The sequence below is a fragment of the Strongylocentrotus purpuratus genome, unplaced genomic scaffold, assembly GCF_000002235.5.
Source record: "Strongylocentrotus purpuratus isolate Spur 01 unplaced genomic scaffold, Spur_5.0 spur5_scaffold_4, whole genome shotgun sequence".
NCBI lineage: Eukaryota > Metazoa > Echinodermata > Echinoidea > Camarodonta > Strongylocentrotidae > Strongylocentrotus > Strongylocentrotus purpuratus.
In genome coordinates, this window is record NW_022145610.1 from 6,031,993 (window position 1) to 6,048,252 (window position 16,260).

The window sequence follows — 16,260 nt, forward strand, 5'->3', positions numbered from 1 at the left end:
GCAGTTCCCTTTCTTTCTTCGGTTCGAACATCCAAATGCAACGCACGAACCTGGCTTCTCCAATTTTTTCCACGTATGTTGTGCACAGTATCTTGTTGGGTCGTTCGTTTTTCTGCCCTCCTTAGTAATGGCGGCCACAGCTCCAGGTCCACACAGCAATTTGAGCGAGTACGCCCTCTAGTGTTATTAAGTATATATCTCTATGAATATTTTGAATATACTGACTGCCTTCGTCTTCGTAAAGCCCAATTTGTTTTAGAAATAGCCTTGTTTGAAGAGCTCAAAAAGCATCGCATTGCATCATGGCTTCACGGGTTTCTCGCCGGATTGCCCAAAAGTTTACGAAATATCAACATTCATGCTCATTTTGGAATAGGTATGCGTTTCATTCATTTATATGATATACTAATTGCCATTTAGTACAACAGATGATATAAAATTACTCTAGAATCAGTTGTTAGAGCTCCGGTAAATGAGGCAATTTTGTTTTCCTTGCGTGCTGTGTGAATAGATTTTGCCTTTGTATGGCCCCACATCTTCATTTCTGTGTAGGCCTAGGGCCTAGATCGAGCTGTGGGTGTTTTTCCTTTTCGTTGAATGATCATTCCCTTCTCTTTTGCCCTATGTTTGCTTTTTTTCTCCTTCTGTTTGTTTATCAGAGCTGCCTCAGTAACACTGAATGAATTTTTTACTCTGCGTTTTGTTTCATTTGATGTGGAGATAGCTTGAATCAACATTTTCATGATTTTGAATTTTGACTGCAGCGACATGGCATGAAGAACTTGCGCACACATAGCGGCATTACTATCCTGGCTGTGTATTAAAAGCTGTGCTATTTATTCTCAACATTTCAAACACTACTGTACAAAACTCAAGTGATTTCACTCAAAATCGGTACTTTAGTGACAATTCATGACACCTAGATAGCAGTAAAATACAATTTTTTCAACTTACTGATACAGCACACGCTAGCCTTAAGGGCTCCCTCGAAATGTTTTTTATGATATTGATCGAGGGAGCCTTAAACGGCACCCATAGGGTCCCATGGAGAGGTAGGTAAACAACATCTCAAATGTGTCCAAAATCCCACTTTCCCGCACCCGCCCAATACTTGACAGTGGCTTTGATGAATTTTATGTTGGGTGTAATCGTAATGATATCCTGAATTTACAAATCGGAGGTAAAAATAAGGAAAGAATAGCAATTTTCTTACCAGACCGATGCAGCTCAGCTCCGTTTTCACGTGTACCGTGTGAATTCACGATCTCTACACAATGGTGATGACCTCTGACTGGCACTTCCGTGATTGTGCTGCTTCCGTATAATTCGCTGTATGAGTGTTATTCAGCGCATCATACGGAAGCAGCACATTTACGAAGTGCCAGTCAGAGGTCATCACCATTGTGTAGAGATCGTGAATTCACACGGTACACGTGAAAACGGAGCTGAGCTGCATCGGTCTGGTAAGAAAATTGCTATTATTTCCTTGTTTTTACCTCCGATTTGTAAATTCAGGATATCATTACGATTACACCTAACATAAAATTCATCAAAGCCACTGTCCAGTATTGGGCGGGTGCGGGAAAGCGGGATTTTGGACACATTTGAGATGTTGTTTACCTACCTCTCCATGGGACCCTATGGGTGCCGTTTAAGGCTCCCTCGATCAATATCATAAAAAACATTTCGAGGGAGCCCTTAAGGCTAGCACACGCTGTCAGATATCAACATGATCAATACACATACAATGTGTAGTATACACATAGGGAAACACAACTCATCAAGATAAGGAGGGAAGAAGAATGAGGAGGAGGAGGAGAAAAGGAAAAGAGTGGAGGAGGAAGAATAAGCAGAAGTAGAAGAAGGATAAGAAAAGGAGGAAGATCAAGAAGAATATGGAGAAGCTCAGAACCCAAAGAGAAGAAGAGGAGGAGGAGGGGAGAGCTGTTAAATGCTGCATTGTCCCTGAGGCACTATGATTGATCATAATTTTGAAGAGCACACCACATTGGTTGTTCAATGGGTTACATAAACTGGGATAGACGATATGATGGTCAAATGCTAATGGTGGCTAAAAACTTTGTAAAGTGGACTGAACATTCAGAATCTCTGGAGCCTGGAGGGGTGCTGATGCAGCAAGAAAGGCACCACTGCAAATAAGTATGTGGCCATTGCATGAATTTAGCCCTTGATATTGCCAATCCAGTTTTTAAAAATGTTTCCACATTCTGTCTTTTCCTGAAAATCTTGGTATCTGTTTTGAATAATCTGGTACTCTTTAACTTTTTGATGGGCTATGATGATATTAAGTGCAACCCAATTTTTAAGAGAGAATTGTGTTATTATCCAAACATCATTCATTGGAATCATTACATAGATTAAGTTTATGAGCTTTTGTTCTTTATCTAGACCCAGAAAATCATCACTACTATGTCAGAGGCAGTACTGCAGTGCTGGCAGTGCGTCCCCTGTAGAGGGTGTCCCACTGACCCAGCCCCTTCCAGGGATTCCACAACCCATATACGCTGCTGTTTCACATGACGTTGTGCACACTGACATAACAACGTTAGACAATGGGCTGAGAGTTGCATCCATGAACAAGTTCGGCCAGTTCTGTACAGTTGGAGGTAAGATATAAAAGTTTTGAAAAATGGGTTGAGGATAGACGAAATAAAAGTTTACATAAAAATCAATTCATCTGTTCAAAGCCAGATGGGCTTTAACTCAGTGTTAAAGTATATGAGTTATTGCCGTTGTTGCTCTAAACTGTTGATTTGCAAGTTCTTTGCAGTATCTCTAACAATGTATTGAAGTTCAGTTTAGAAAAGTATGAATCCTGCTTGTACAAATGTTTCCTTTATGATTGTATTTTTTGTTTGGACACTCTATCCATACACAAATCAGATTAGTGCTTCCTATTTGAATACTAGTATTAGGTATTGTTTTTGTATCTTCACAAAATTGTGTCTATTAAGATGAAACAAAAATAGGGACCTATGAATATTTAATAGGAAGCTTCACAAGTTCACACACACAGGAGATTTTTGTTGTTGGAAGAAGAATCAGAATTACTGCCCACCATGTTTCAGTGTTTTAGAGTGATAATGTTGTTCAAACTAAAAATGGGCAAGATCCTCTACCTCCAACCAAAACCTAGAGGGCATCCTAATGTGCCGATAATAGAAAGTAGCACAAGGACTGGCATAGTAGTTTATTTTAAAGGTAATACAAAGTTTGGTATGGGGTCATGAGTTTGGTTCAAATGAACATATTGGAAGCATATGCGATCCTACAATATTCAGTGATCGTTGTCTCTGTTGAAATCAAGTCTAAAGTTATGAAATTGTAAATAATACACTGTTTATGTTGTATAGCTCCCTCTCAAGGTCAAGATATTAATTAAGCCATAAAACAATGTTTCTTGACTAAAATCGACCGATTAGCTATTCCCGTTCGGAAATTATATATCACAACTATATATTCTGAGATTTTCATGGTCGCAGCTACCACTGTGCGGCCGTAGGCGTTATTTGAAATTTATAAAAAAAATTATTTTCAATTTTTCTCGAAAGCAGAAGTGTTTTAGGCGCTAAATTTTCTAGTGCTTATAATACATCCACAGGGGCATCCAAATATATCAAAATTGTAAAGAATCATATTGAGGGAGCCAGGCGCCTTTGAATGCTTTTGCAGATAAATGGCGCTATACAAATGTTGTTCATCATCATCATCATCATCACTATCCACCCAATTTTCAAAATTTCCCAAAACTTTGTATTACCTTTAAGTTCTTCATTATGTGATTCCAGAATTTCTTTCAGCATTTTATTACAAAATGACATCTGGTTTGTTTGTGTTTTACAGTCTTGGTGAATTCTGGATCAAGACATGAAATAGGTTATCCAAAAGGCATTGCACATTTTATGGAGAAGACAGCTTTTGGGGTAAGTCTGACATCCCTGCTTTTTAAATGGTATGACTATTGCAACATGTTCATGCTGTCCAGCCAGCCATCTCACTAGATTTCTCTAGAAATATTTGAAGCATAAACTTCAAACTTTTTACCCGCTTGCACTTTCATAGAGATATGAAACTTATGACTATTCCCCTTTCTGATATTTATCATGAATTTGTTGAATCATTCCTTTTTTGATGCAATCCATGCTAATGTTTTTCACGTTATACATGGTAGCATATCATAGGAAACAGGTTGGTCTACCAAAGAGTTAGCAACAACAACAAAAGTTACACTTTAAAGACAATAAGAATTTTACTTTTTTTAACAGTGAGAGTATTTATTATGTTTCCCTTTGATATTGTACCAAAACAGAACCAAACAGTTGTTCTTTGTTTTTTTCTTTTGACGCTGTCTTATAAAGAGTTGTTGATCCAAATCAATCGCAAGTCTTCTATCTCGTATAGATGCAATTGATATCAAAATACGTTGCGATCAATCGCAACTGTTTATAAGACAATGCCCAGATCTGGCTTGTAGGTCAGAAAATGGGTATATTTTAATTTATTTTTTTTTTAATTATTAAAAAAAAAAAAATGTACTTCACCTTGTTAATATAATATGTAATGCAATGGTCTTCCTCGACTTCCTTGACAACCACTATGAAATAAAAACTGTCTTCTGTTTTCCTTGTACAGGAAACAGAGAAGTTTGAAAGTAGAGATGAAATCCTTCAATCGTTAGAAGAACATGGCGGAATATGTGATTGCCAAGCATCAAGGTAAAGTATGAAACTCTTTCAAAAAGAAGAAAATTGATTTTCCTTAGGACTGACACTAGCTTGTCATCATGACAAAATTGCAATGCTCGTCTTTAATTTCAATTCTAATTTCTAGGTTGTACAACACATGCTTTGACAATTGCTCTACCTTCAATATCCAACCGTAACCTAATTCTTAACTTCAAAGCTGGACCAAACGCTATACCCAACCTATCACTAAGCGGAATCTAAAACTCAAGATTTCAACCCCAACCCAATCATGTATCTTTGAATGCATAAAGCCCTGAGGAATTGTCACTAAAGCATAAGTCAGAGCAACATTTTGTGTAATCCTGTTGGACATGCATTTAGATCATCCAGGAAGAAAAAATTGACTTAACCCTTAACCCTTATTGTACTGCGCCACAACCTGCTTGGAATTTTGAATTTTTGTTTCATGACTTTTTCCCCTCAAGTCTTACGCACATTTTGATACCATTTTCGTTGAAATCGGATATACCTGTAAGGTGTTACATACATGTAACAATTAGTATGCGCATGTCATAAAAAATATGCTCTAATTGCATATATTCATGTACTTAAGCAGAAATGTGAATACAGGTTTAGATGTATTTCTTCCTATCAAATTGCATTTATATGTTTTTCAAAGTAACTTGATGTATTCCAGAACAAAAGAATACATTATAAATAAAACAATAGATAAAATAAGAAATAAAAAAACAAAAGAAAATAAATATTTGAAATCGCATCAAATTTGCATAAATTATCATTATTAATTACATCAAAATAACTATTTTGTGTTAAATAAGAAGTTTCAGATGAATAATGAGTTTCAATTAACATTCAAAAAGTGGAGTCTGACAATTTTTGTAATGATTCTAGTTCCCTCTATATTTCCAGATTTGATATTCATGAATGCGTATTCATAACTTATGCAAATTAACCTATGCATTTTCAAATATCATAAAAATGATGTAACCTCATGAATTTGAGATGAAGGAAAGATCTATTCAATACAATTTCAAGATTCTTCACAAATCTACAGACAAATATGTAGTTTTCTGTAAAATGCATAAAATTAGCATTTTGCTAACGACAAAAAACAAAAATTTGCATATTAGGAAAAAACTAATTATACAATCTTGCTCCTTACGTAAATATCTACAAACATGCAAATTTTCGTGTTCGTCGGACTTTCGACGGTCGAGATCGTGCTCAAAATAGCCCAGTACAGTAAGGGTTGATACTGAAGAAGCTGGCTTTTCAAGTGCGTACTATGGTTTTATTTCCATTGTCTGAAATCATACTGCTTAATGGTAGAGCAACTCTACCATCCAGCCACGTACAGTCTAAGGTACATTCACTATCAGTTTTAAATGTATTGTTTTTGAAGTGCAACAGAGTTGCTATGTTAAGTACATACACACTTGTATTATCAAATGTTGTGATTTTCTTTGCTATTTTCTCAGGGACACACTGGTATATGGGGTATCTGCAAATAGAGGTGGTTTAGAAGATGTGATTCACTTGCTTTCAGAGGTTGTTTTTAAACCAAAGCTCTCAGACACAGAAGTAAGTGAAGATAATATTACTTGTATTTAAATGTTTTTCATGGCTTATCCTCTTAAATACTGAACTACAACTAATGTATGTGTAGAACTGTAATACAACCTCTTTAGAAAAATTTGTGTCACAACATTAAACATATATACTGGTTAGAAGCAGAAGTGGTTCTAGAAGGGCGCTTTGGTTGCTCACTGACTGAAGACTTGCCTTTGCCCATTTCTTACCCCCCCCCCCCCCCCCCCCTGCGTCAATTTCATGTTTTTTGGCTCTGAATCGCAGGTACCAGTCTCACAATTTAATTTCATGGAATAATTGGTCTTATTAATCAATTTTAATTTTTATAAGTTTTCAATTTTATTGATATTTGTATATAACTTTTTCAGATTCTTAAAGATAAAGTTGAGTTCTGGTCATGTGATTGCATTGTGAAAGAAACGGTGTGGAATCTATCAGAAAAGGTTGATCATCTAGTATATAAATATTTGTGTGTATTGCAAGGTTCTGGAATCATCAAAATGATAAGAAATTTGGCCAAATCTTGGCAAAGTTACAAGCACTGAACACAGAATGATGTATATGGGACTACACGAGCACATGGCGAAAAAAACCTACCCCCCGATTTTTACGATGTTTCATGTCATATTTAGAATATGAAGGCATTTGAAGAGCCATGCTTTTCAGGGAACATGTTTAATCTGATGTTCTTCCACCCTTGCATAATAACAATGATAACGCTCACAAATTATTTTTTTACCTCTTCCCAGAACTCAACCTTCTCTTTAACAATGTATTTTATATTTATAATTACATTGATGATTGTAATTTGACGACATTTTTTATCAATTTTTTTATATTGCCATACAATTTGAATGTTGATGTTAAATGTTATCCTGTTCATGTGCAATTCAACTTTTTGCTGCAAATCATGTTGTTTAATAAACCATTTTTGAATTAATTTGAATTGAACAATTTGTCTCACCCGATGTAGATTGAAGATAGCAGGCAGGCAATATTATTTGAATTAGAAGCCCTGGACATGGCTCCTGATCCAGAGATAATGATGACAGAGCTTATACATGCAGTAAGCAGAACAAACAACTTGGACCCTGTTTCATAAAACTTGTTGTCAATAACAACTTACAAGTTATAAGCATCTGAAATCGTGGCATCTGATTGGCTAAGAGCTAATTTGTCATGACATTTCAGCATTTGTTATTGATAACAAGTTTTATGAAGCAGAATGAGAGTCCAGGGAGGTGTTTCACAAAAATCCTAAGTTGAACTTAACTCTAAGTTGGACTTCAACATTATGGAGAGCCAATTGTAGCCTTAAAATAAAATATATTAAAAAGCAAAAATTCAAGTATTTTAGACTTTCCATAAATTCCACCCAACATGAAATCTCCCTGATAATAGACAATATGAATGAATTGAATCAATATTTAATGTCTTTTAAAATAACTTTTACAAAATATTTTCAAAGATGCTAACGGCTTTCTATAATTGTTAAGTCCAACTTAAAGATAAGTTCAACTTAGGACCTTTGTGAAACACCCCCCTGATATGTTTTTCGATATATCAGGTATACCTGTTTCCGTAAGCCTTATATAGTTTTCCCTCTCATAAAAGCGATATACACCTTTATTTTATTTGTGTGAATCCCCTGAAGTGGTGGCTTGGTGTCCACACTACATGTCATTAATTGTTTTGAAGGCAAGACTAGGAATTAATATGAGCAGAAACAATCAATGAATATTCAAAAAGAAGAATAAAAGACAGGGAGATAAAGAATTCACTCGAATTTTTCTGAGAGTGATAAAGATAACTCATAGACCTACGCAGCTATACCGCTAAAATAAATATGCATCCATATATACAAAGCAACATTCATGTAGAAATGGAAGGACAAAGCATAACATGTATCCATAATAGCAATTGAACTTGAGACAAATTTAATGGCGCATTGACGAAACTGATTGCAAAATTACAAAATTGATAAAAGCAATGGTATGTTGGCAGCTGTGGATGACAAACTGAATTTGACTTTCACAAAATTTGATGCAAAATGTTAACATTTAATGGACAAATTTCGAAAATGTGCAAGATCATAAAGTTTCGGGCAGAATTTGAATGACAAAAAGTTTGATGTTGAATGAAAGGAGGTGTTAAAAATGGATAGGAAAACCTACATGTATAATAACATTATTGGTAGCCATGATAGACAGTTGACCTCTGTGGTGACTTTTCCACAATCTTTAGTGTGATTGTACAAAATAGGGGCATCCAGACCTAATCCTCAACTCCTCCCCTTCCATTTTTGTCTTCATTCAACACAGGCTGCCTATAAAAACAACACATTGGGCCTGCCTAGGGTATGCCCGACGGAGAACATTCCCCTTATTGGACGCCCCACCCTCCTACAATATATGAACAACTATCTGGTCCCTGAGAGGATGGTCCTGGCCGGGGTCGGCATGGACCACGAAGCCCTCGTCGACCTCGCAAAACGATATTTTGTCAATACGAAACCGACATGGAGCACCCCTGAAATTCAGGAGATGGGTGGAAGGGTTGATAAATCAATATCCCAATACTTTGGAGGATTACAGAAGGTAAGTGGGAATATTACACCAATATATTGCACATGTACCCTTTACAGCTCATTTTAAGTATGTTTAATTTATTACCAAAGAAAGTAAAGAAGTCAGTCAGTTACTCAATAGTGTCTGACAGTGAAGTCTAGAAGGTAAACGGGTTTTCTTGCATAATTTGAATGTTAGGACACTGCTAACATTTACATTTCACAGATAGGACATAAGTGACATATTCATAATTTCTGCAAAGTTCTACAGAATTTGATGTTGGCTGCAAATGGGACATAGTACCTTAATGGGGCTGTAGCATGGGAAATACTGGTTGACGCCATCTACGTCCATTTTTGGACAACTGCACGTAAACGAATGGACTTGATGAACTGGGTCAGCGCTCGCTAGCATGTGTGAAACTTGCTTCAGTTTAGGGTAGTTGCACGCACATGAAAATGTAGGCCTACTGCGTTAGCATCGTACGTAGTCGTATTATACCCGATAGGCCCCGAGTCAGGCCACGGGAAAGACATACATGTATAGTCTCGTCATGCTACAGCCCCTTTAATAAGTTATATCATACTTGCATTTCCTCTGCAGATCAACAAGGACATGTCCAACATTGCCCCTGGCACGCCCATCCCTGAACTTGCCCATGTGATCCTGGCCCTGGAGAGCTGTGGGCACCAGGACTCTGACTTCATCTCCTTCGCAGTCCTCAACATGCTGATGGGTGGAGGAGGCTCCTTCTCCGCAGGGGGTCCTGGCAAAGGGATGTACACCCGTCTCTACCTCAACGTTCTCAACAGGTACCATTGGATGTACTCGGCAGCCGCTGTTCATTACAGCTATGAGGATAGTGGCATCTTCTGCATACAGGCTAGCTGTCATCCCAGTATGGTAAGCAATGTAACAATGTAATATCAGCCTCACTTTATTGGACCTTTCAAGTACACTATCAAGTTCTTGAAAGTTATGGACAACCAAAGGAGTTCTGTAGCATAACTCCAAATCATTCCTCTTCTATGAAAATATTCCTATTTTCAGGCCTTTATATTTGTGTTAGTAATCCTACATTCCTTTTTTTTTCCAGAAAACTTATGTGTAAAAGCATACAAATTACACCGCATTCTTAATTTTTTCCTTTTATTTTTCTGTTTAATATTGGCAGGTGAGCCGCCGAATATAGCTGTCTGCAAAAGCAGCATCTGAACAGCATTTCTTTGAGACAGTGACTTGTTTGTTGACATAAAGAAGAGATTTCTTTAAGCAAATGCAATCATGCATGAATTTGGCAAAAGAATACAAATAATTCTACTCTGATGTCACAGAAATGATAAATACTATTTCATTTATTGATGGTGTAGCTGTGCAAGTAGAAATATATTTGATCATATTAAAAGTGCTCTTTGCCAATCCACAAATACTTATTTTGTGATTGATATGAAAACTAGTAATGACACAATTTTTCTTTGCCTAGTTTAGTTTCTGATGTTCCTTTTTTTACCTTTTTTCTAGGTTCGAGAACTTCTAGAGGTCATTGTCAGAGAATTTGTGTACATGGCAGGAACTGTAGAAGAGGTGAGCCCATCTATATCTCAAAATGATTTTTAATTATTGCTAATTGACTAATAAATAATACATGATTGCGAGTGCATTAGTGACTACATTAGGATAATGAACAAGAGGTTTTAGTTCATTGTCCATCTCATTGTGACTTAACATATTCGTCATATAATAGTCACTTTTTCACATATTGGTGAATCGACGATTCTGCGTTGTGTACAATACATATGGAGAAATTATTTTATTTGATTTTTTTTTGTCCACATTAAATGGAAATTCTTTTTTCACATGGTTACAAGGTATATACAGTACATAAAGCATAGGTCAATTGAACAAATGTTAAATTACACATTGCTCATTAATCACCGAGTAGGTCATATTAATAATTTAAGCTTAACCTTTATAGAATCAACACTAAATTTAAAAACAATAAATCATACTTTTAAATTTTAACTATATGATCACATGGTCTCATTAATAACTGTATATTCAATTTAAATATTCATGTATGAATAATATTAATCACTTTAAATGTTATAGTATACTTTGTATCAAAATAATAGATTAACTGTATCGCCCCTTCCCCCCCCCCCCCCCCTCCCATTACCTTCATGAATCATCTTATTACTTTACTATTGAACATGTGGATGACGCAACTAACTCTCTCAACCAGCTTTGGGTTGATTAACAAAACAAAACAAAATCAAATCTCATTCTGATTCCTTTTCAGGTGGAGCTGAGCAGAGCCAAGCGACAGCTCCAATCCATGCTCATGATGAATCTAGAATCTAGACCAGTCGTCTTTGAAGACATCGGAAGACAGGTGCTTGCCACAGGAAACAGAAAACATCCCAGGGAATATGTGGAGCTTATTGGTGAGACACAGAGTAATACTCAAAATATACTCAAAATATAATTATCTCTCTTCAAAAAGAAAAGCACATTTTTTAAATAAAATTGTTATCCAGAAAGATTTTTTTGGGTGTAACGGATATCTAATCTATTTTGTTGACCGGGGGGGGGGGGGGGGGGGGGGGTGGGGGGGGGGGGGGGGGGGGGGGGGGGGGGGGGGGGGGGATGTTTCATACAGCTGTTCATAAAGTTACGAACGACTTGTATATGAAATGCCAAATGGGGTGCTCAATCATTATTAAATACATCAACTAAAGTTGAACTGTGCAGATGTAGATTAACATTCTTATGATTACTTATTGTAAACATACCGCAACGTCAAACAACTGCCCTAAAATGTTGATTTGATCACAAATTCAATAGAAAACTAAGGTTAACCCTATTTTAACTGGGCTATTTCAATCCAGGTTTTTACTGGGGGGGGATCAATTTGACCCCCCCCCCCCCCCCCTAAGATCTCGGCCGTTTCACGCCGATCGCCGCGAAAATTTGCATGCATGTCAAGTGAAGTGTATAGAATACTATGGTAATTTCAAATTTTTGAAAAATTCACTCATTTGCATATTTATGGTAATTTATGCAAATAAGGTCATCAAATTCACATTTCTGCCCATAATTCATAGATTATTCATTTTTACGTATTCTTTTTCACTACATACATTTATTAGACCATTTGGAATAATAATACAACACAAAAAATTGGAAGAGCCAGGTTATTCCTTATGTTATCTCTTGTTTTTATAATTTCTTATGTATTTCATTGTTTTTTTAACTTATGTATTTTATTTTTTTTGTTGTTTTATTTCATTTATAACTACAATTCAACTATTTTGACCCCAAAACAAACATCTAAACTTTAAACAAGACTGAATAACCAATGTTTTATCTATTCTTAGGAAAAATGACTTTTACATATGTTTTGTACACAAATCACGAAAATGAGCGATTTTCGGGCTGACATGCAAAGACAAAAGGTCACGTGACCTTGTAACCGTAGGTCCGATTTTCAAAAAAATTGTTTTAAAAGATGCGTAAGACTCGAAAGTAAAAAGTCACGAAAGGAAAACTTTATATCTGCCGCGATTTCGGAGTAGTCGCGAAATTTCTACAGGGGGGGGTCAAATTGACCCCCCCCCCCCCCCAGTTAACATAGGGTTAAAACATACTTGAAAACATACTGTAAGAGGAAATATTCTCAAAAAGAATGAAACGCTGATAATACCACAATAACAACAACAAAATACCTACTTGTAAATAAATTATAGGTCCTAATATGGAAAAAACAGCATGAGGAATGGACATTTCTGCATTGGAAGTGTGTCGCGCGTGGTTGTAAGTTTCGTTATAATGAATACCTTTTTCTTGCTTGAAACTCCTTTTTTAGGTCGCACAAGGTTGGCAGCTCTGCCCTAGTATTTTACTGCTTTAGCATTCTGTACAAAGAGAACACTTGTTTTGTTTCCCTTGAGTGGTCTTGAGATACAGGTTTTACTGAACATCTTAACATGTTTTTTTCCTTTCTTTTTATACATATATATATATATATATATATATGTGTACAGGTCTCTGTATTCAGGTTTAACTGATATATATTCTCTCAAAATTACAGAGAAAGTGACAGCTGCAGACATCAAGCGAGTGGCGAGAAGGATGCTACAGTCCCAGCCCTCCGTAGCTGCGTTAGGTGACCTCACTAAACTACCAGACTATGCAGACATCCAGGCTGGACTGCTCCACAAGGAAGGTCGACTGCCCAGAAAGTATGCCTTCTTTAGGAGGTGATTGTGGAGGGAGTTTGTTGTCTTTATATTTGTTCATGTTCAGAGTTTCAAACCTTTGCAATTGATGCACTCAAAGAAAAAAAATCAAACCTGCTTTAGCTCCATGTACCACCTGTATATAAAGACCACCTGTCTCTAACTCAAATATCAAATTTCTGTATCCTTTAAATGGTATTTCTCATAGAAATCTGTATTATAGGGAACTTCAGTTGAAAGACCACCTGTCTATAAAGGTCAGATTTTGTGTTTCTTTTGAGTGGCCTATAATTATGTAGAGGTTTTATTGTATTTGCTCATGATCAGGTGAGCTCACACCCTTTGCAATCAACTACGAGCTACATCATGATGTAAATACAATCCAACCTGCTTTAGCAACCACCTGGATATAAAGACCACATGTCTATTTTTGAAAAAAGTATTTGATCAAATAATCTTTCTCATGCAAATCTGTAGTTTAGTAACATTTTGTTGAAAGACCACTTGATAAAAGTCACTTTTTTTCTCCTTTGAGCGGTCTTTATATACAGGTTTCATCATGTTTGGTCATGATCAGAAAGAATTCACCATTGCAATCAAAGAAGAGCGCTATATTTTGGATTCTTTTTTTCTTAATACTTGTTATTGTTTGATTTTAATGTACAAATACAACCAATTTGATATCTGCAGATATGCCATTGCTACTAAATCGCGCACACATCAAAATACATTTTGAAATGCAGAAACATCAATTGATTCTTTGATTGGTTATTTTAACTGATTGCTAATAAAGGCTGTATCTGCTAGTAGGAAAGCTCTTTCCATCCTACGTATTTAAGTCTGATTCTAAGGATTTAGGAGTTAAGGGGTAATAGTCAAATGACTTTGTTCTTGAACTGTGTACACGGCCTCTCAAAGCCTTTGCTATATACTGAGCTATACTGTCCCATTGTAATAGCTCCCACAGTTTCTATTTTCTGAAATATGCAATTCTCTGGGTGACTGTCCTGTTGAGCAAAAGTCGCTCAGATAGGACGGACAGCTGAATGTCCCTGGATACTTACAAGCATAATATACAGTTAGGACTTGGGTAAAATACACCATCAAAAGCAATCAGCAAGGAAAAACAATCACAATATCATTTTCAAAATTTATCAACGCAGTATCCCCAAGCATGAATTGTCAGCACTGGAAGAGTTAACTATGCGGCTTATAAAGGCTTGCAATCATCTGTTCTTTATTTTTGTTCATTTTGTTAATTTTATTTTTGATTTGGCTATTTGCTTATTGAAAGTAATAATCAGTGTTGGTCCAGCCAATAGCTTTAGTAAAAATATCTTATTTGCCGAAAGGCCATATTGGTATAATATAATATAATATTGGAAACTTCAAATTCACGGTCTATGCATCCGCCAGTATGGAGAAATATTGGACTGGACTGTTGTTGAATTCCTTATTGGACATGGCAAACTATTCCACATTACCAAGCCCGAGCCTTCAACTAATGCTCTTCACCCTTTCTCTTTGATGACTTTGATGATCTTTACCAACATTGTGTATTACTTTAAGTTTGTTCACTGATGAAATCATGATTCATTGAATGTTACCCTTGCTTCTGCCTCATTCTTACCTGAGTGTAAATGCCATATATCTTGTATTCAGAAGCTTAAATATAGCATGGGGCAGGTTTCTCAAATCCATCCTAAGTCTAAGTTTGTGGACATCCCATTGAAGGCGCTAGTTTAAAAGAGAAATCCAACCTTAACTCATTACCTACTGGAACCAGGTGGCTCTTGTATTAAACCTATATAGAATATGTGAATTCAGTAGTCAGTTGGTTAATAGTAAAATACTCTAAAAGAAAACAACAAAAATCAGAGAATCATATTGGTAAAAGTTTAAACGAAAGCGGAAAAAAAATGAAAGAATTAAACATTCTTATAAGTTGTAATCACTGTAAGTATGGGCACTCCGAATTCACTGAATTTTCAGTGTCACTGTGAAGAATTACTGGACACCTTTCCCATTTGTTCCATCTCACAAAATTACTAAAATGTAAATTTTTCAAAATGTATGGCTCAGGAACACTTTTTTCTTTCAAGAGAATCTTAGTAATATATGCTACCCACACTATATTTTTAATCATGCCCCAAGCACAGGCACTTGGGAGAAAAAATAGACATTCATGATATTCTTGTATATAATAAATGGGAACGTTGTTCATGAATACATTACAATCCAGTGACCAAATTATCAATTTGCGATTCTCATAGATTTATGATATCATGATCAAAACACTGATAACTTTCTTATTATTGGTCCGATATATTTCAAAGTTCTATTTCTCTTATTTTTTTGCTTTCATACAAATGACACTAATACCTATAACATACGTTTCTAGGAGATGTACATGTACAAGAAATGAGACTCACAATGTGTTTTGAGAAACTGGCCAATGTTGTTCACTTTTCATTTCCCTTTGTTCCAATATTTTGTGAGACAAGTTACATATAATGTATTCATATTTGTTTCTCACATGTCGGTGTACAGTGTCTTTTTTTTCATTGCAAAGTTGTGTTGGTATTCAATTATAACTAATGATTCAACTGATTTACCAAAGCTATTGTAATTAATAGTTGGGTTAAATTTATTTTATGAAATAATCAGGTTATTTTAATTACCCCATTCTCCCAGTCTGACTCATTTGGAACTATCAGATTTCTCTAGTAGAGAATTTATTAGAAGGTTTGGAGTGTTTGCGCTTCAAAGATCCTATCCGATGAAAATACAACTGAATACACGTAGAATACCGGTACAAATTTAAAGGGAAAATTATTGTCTTAATTAAAACCTCATAACATAACATGTGGACCTGATCGGCTGGCCTATATAGCTGAGGTGATGGGCTGTGCATAATTAATGTTACTCCTCTGAGAGGCACTAAAAAGCACATTATTGATCTTATTGTAATCTATGGCTTTTAAGCTTTCCGTTGACATATAATTCGTCAATTTTATTTTTCAAATCAGACAGGGTCTTTAAAGCCTCCCTTGTCCATTCATCACCATATTACCTCTTATTTCTCTTTCTTTCTTGAGATCAGCATTTTTGGTATCCCCAAAAGCTTACAATTTTAGA

The 16,260-nt window shown here is 35.9% G+C and overlaps 1 protein-coding gene across 1 annotated transcript; it reads left to right on the top strand.

Moving 5' to 3' along the window:
- Positions 1-265: 265 nt before the first annotated feature.
- On the top strand, positions 266-16,052 carry LOC100889464 (mitochondrial-processing peptidase subunit alpha). Its single transcript, XM_011673547.2, has 11 exons — positions 266-376; positions 2,410-2,627; positions 3,865-3,944; positions 4,654-4,736; positions 6,206-6,308; positions 7,291-7,383; positions 8,639-8,914; positions 9,488-9,787; positions 10,406-10,468; positions 11,184-11,328; positions 12,975-16,052. The coding sequence occupies exons 1-11, from the start codon at positions 303-305 to the stop codon at positions 13,145-13,147; spliced, it is 1,608 nt and encodes a 535-aa protein (XP_011671849.2). The 5' UTR covers positions 266-302; the 3' UTR covers positions 13,148-16,052.
- The last annotated feature ends 208 nt before the right edge of the window (positions 16,053-16,260 follow it).

Bases quoted from the DNA above. Each gene is read 5' to 3' on its own strand.
- LOC100889464 (XM_011673547.2), top strand. From the start codon at position 303: ATGGCTTCACGGGTTTCTCGCCGGATTGCCCAAAAGTTTACGAAATAT. The intron at 4,737-6,205 runs GTAAAGTATGAA...CTATTTTCTCAG, and splicing joins TGTGATTGCCAAGCATCAAG to GGACACACTGGTATATGGGG. The intron at 11,329-12,974 runs GTGAGACACAGA...TCAAAATTACAG, and splicing joins GGAATATGTGGAGCTTATTG to AGAAAGTGACAGCTGCAGAC.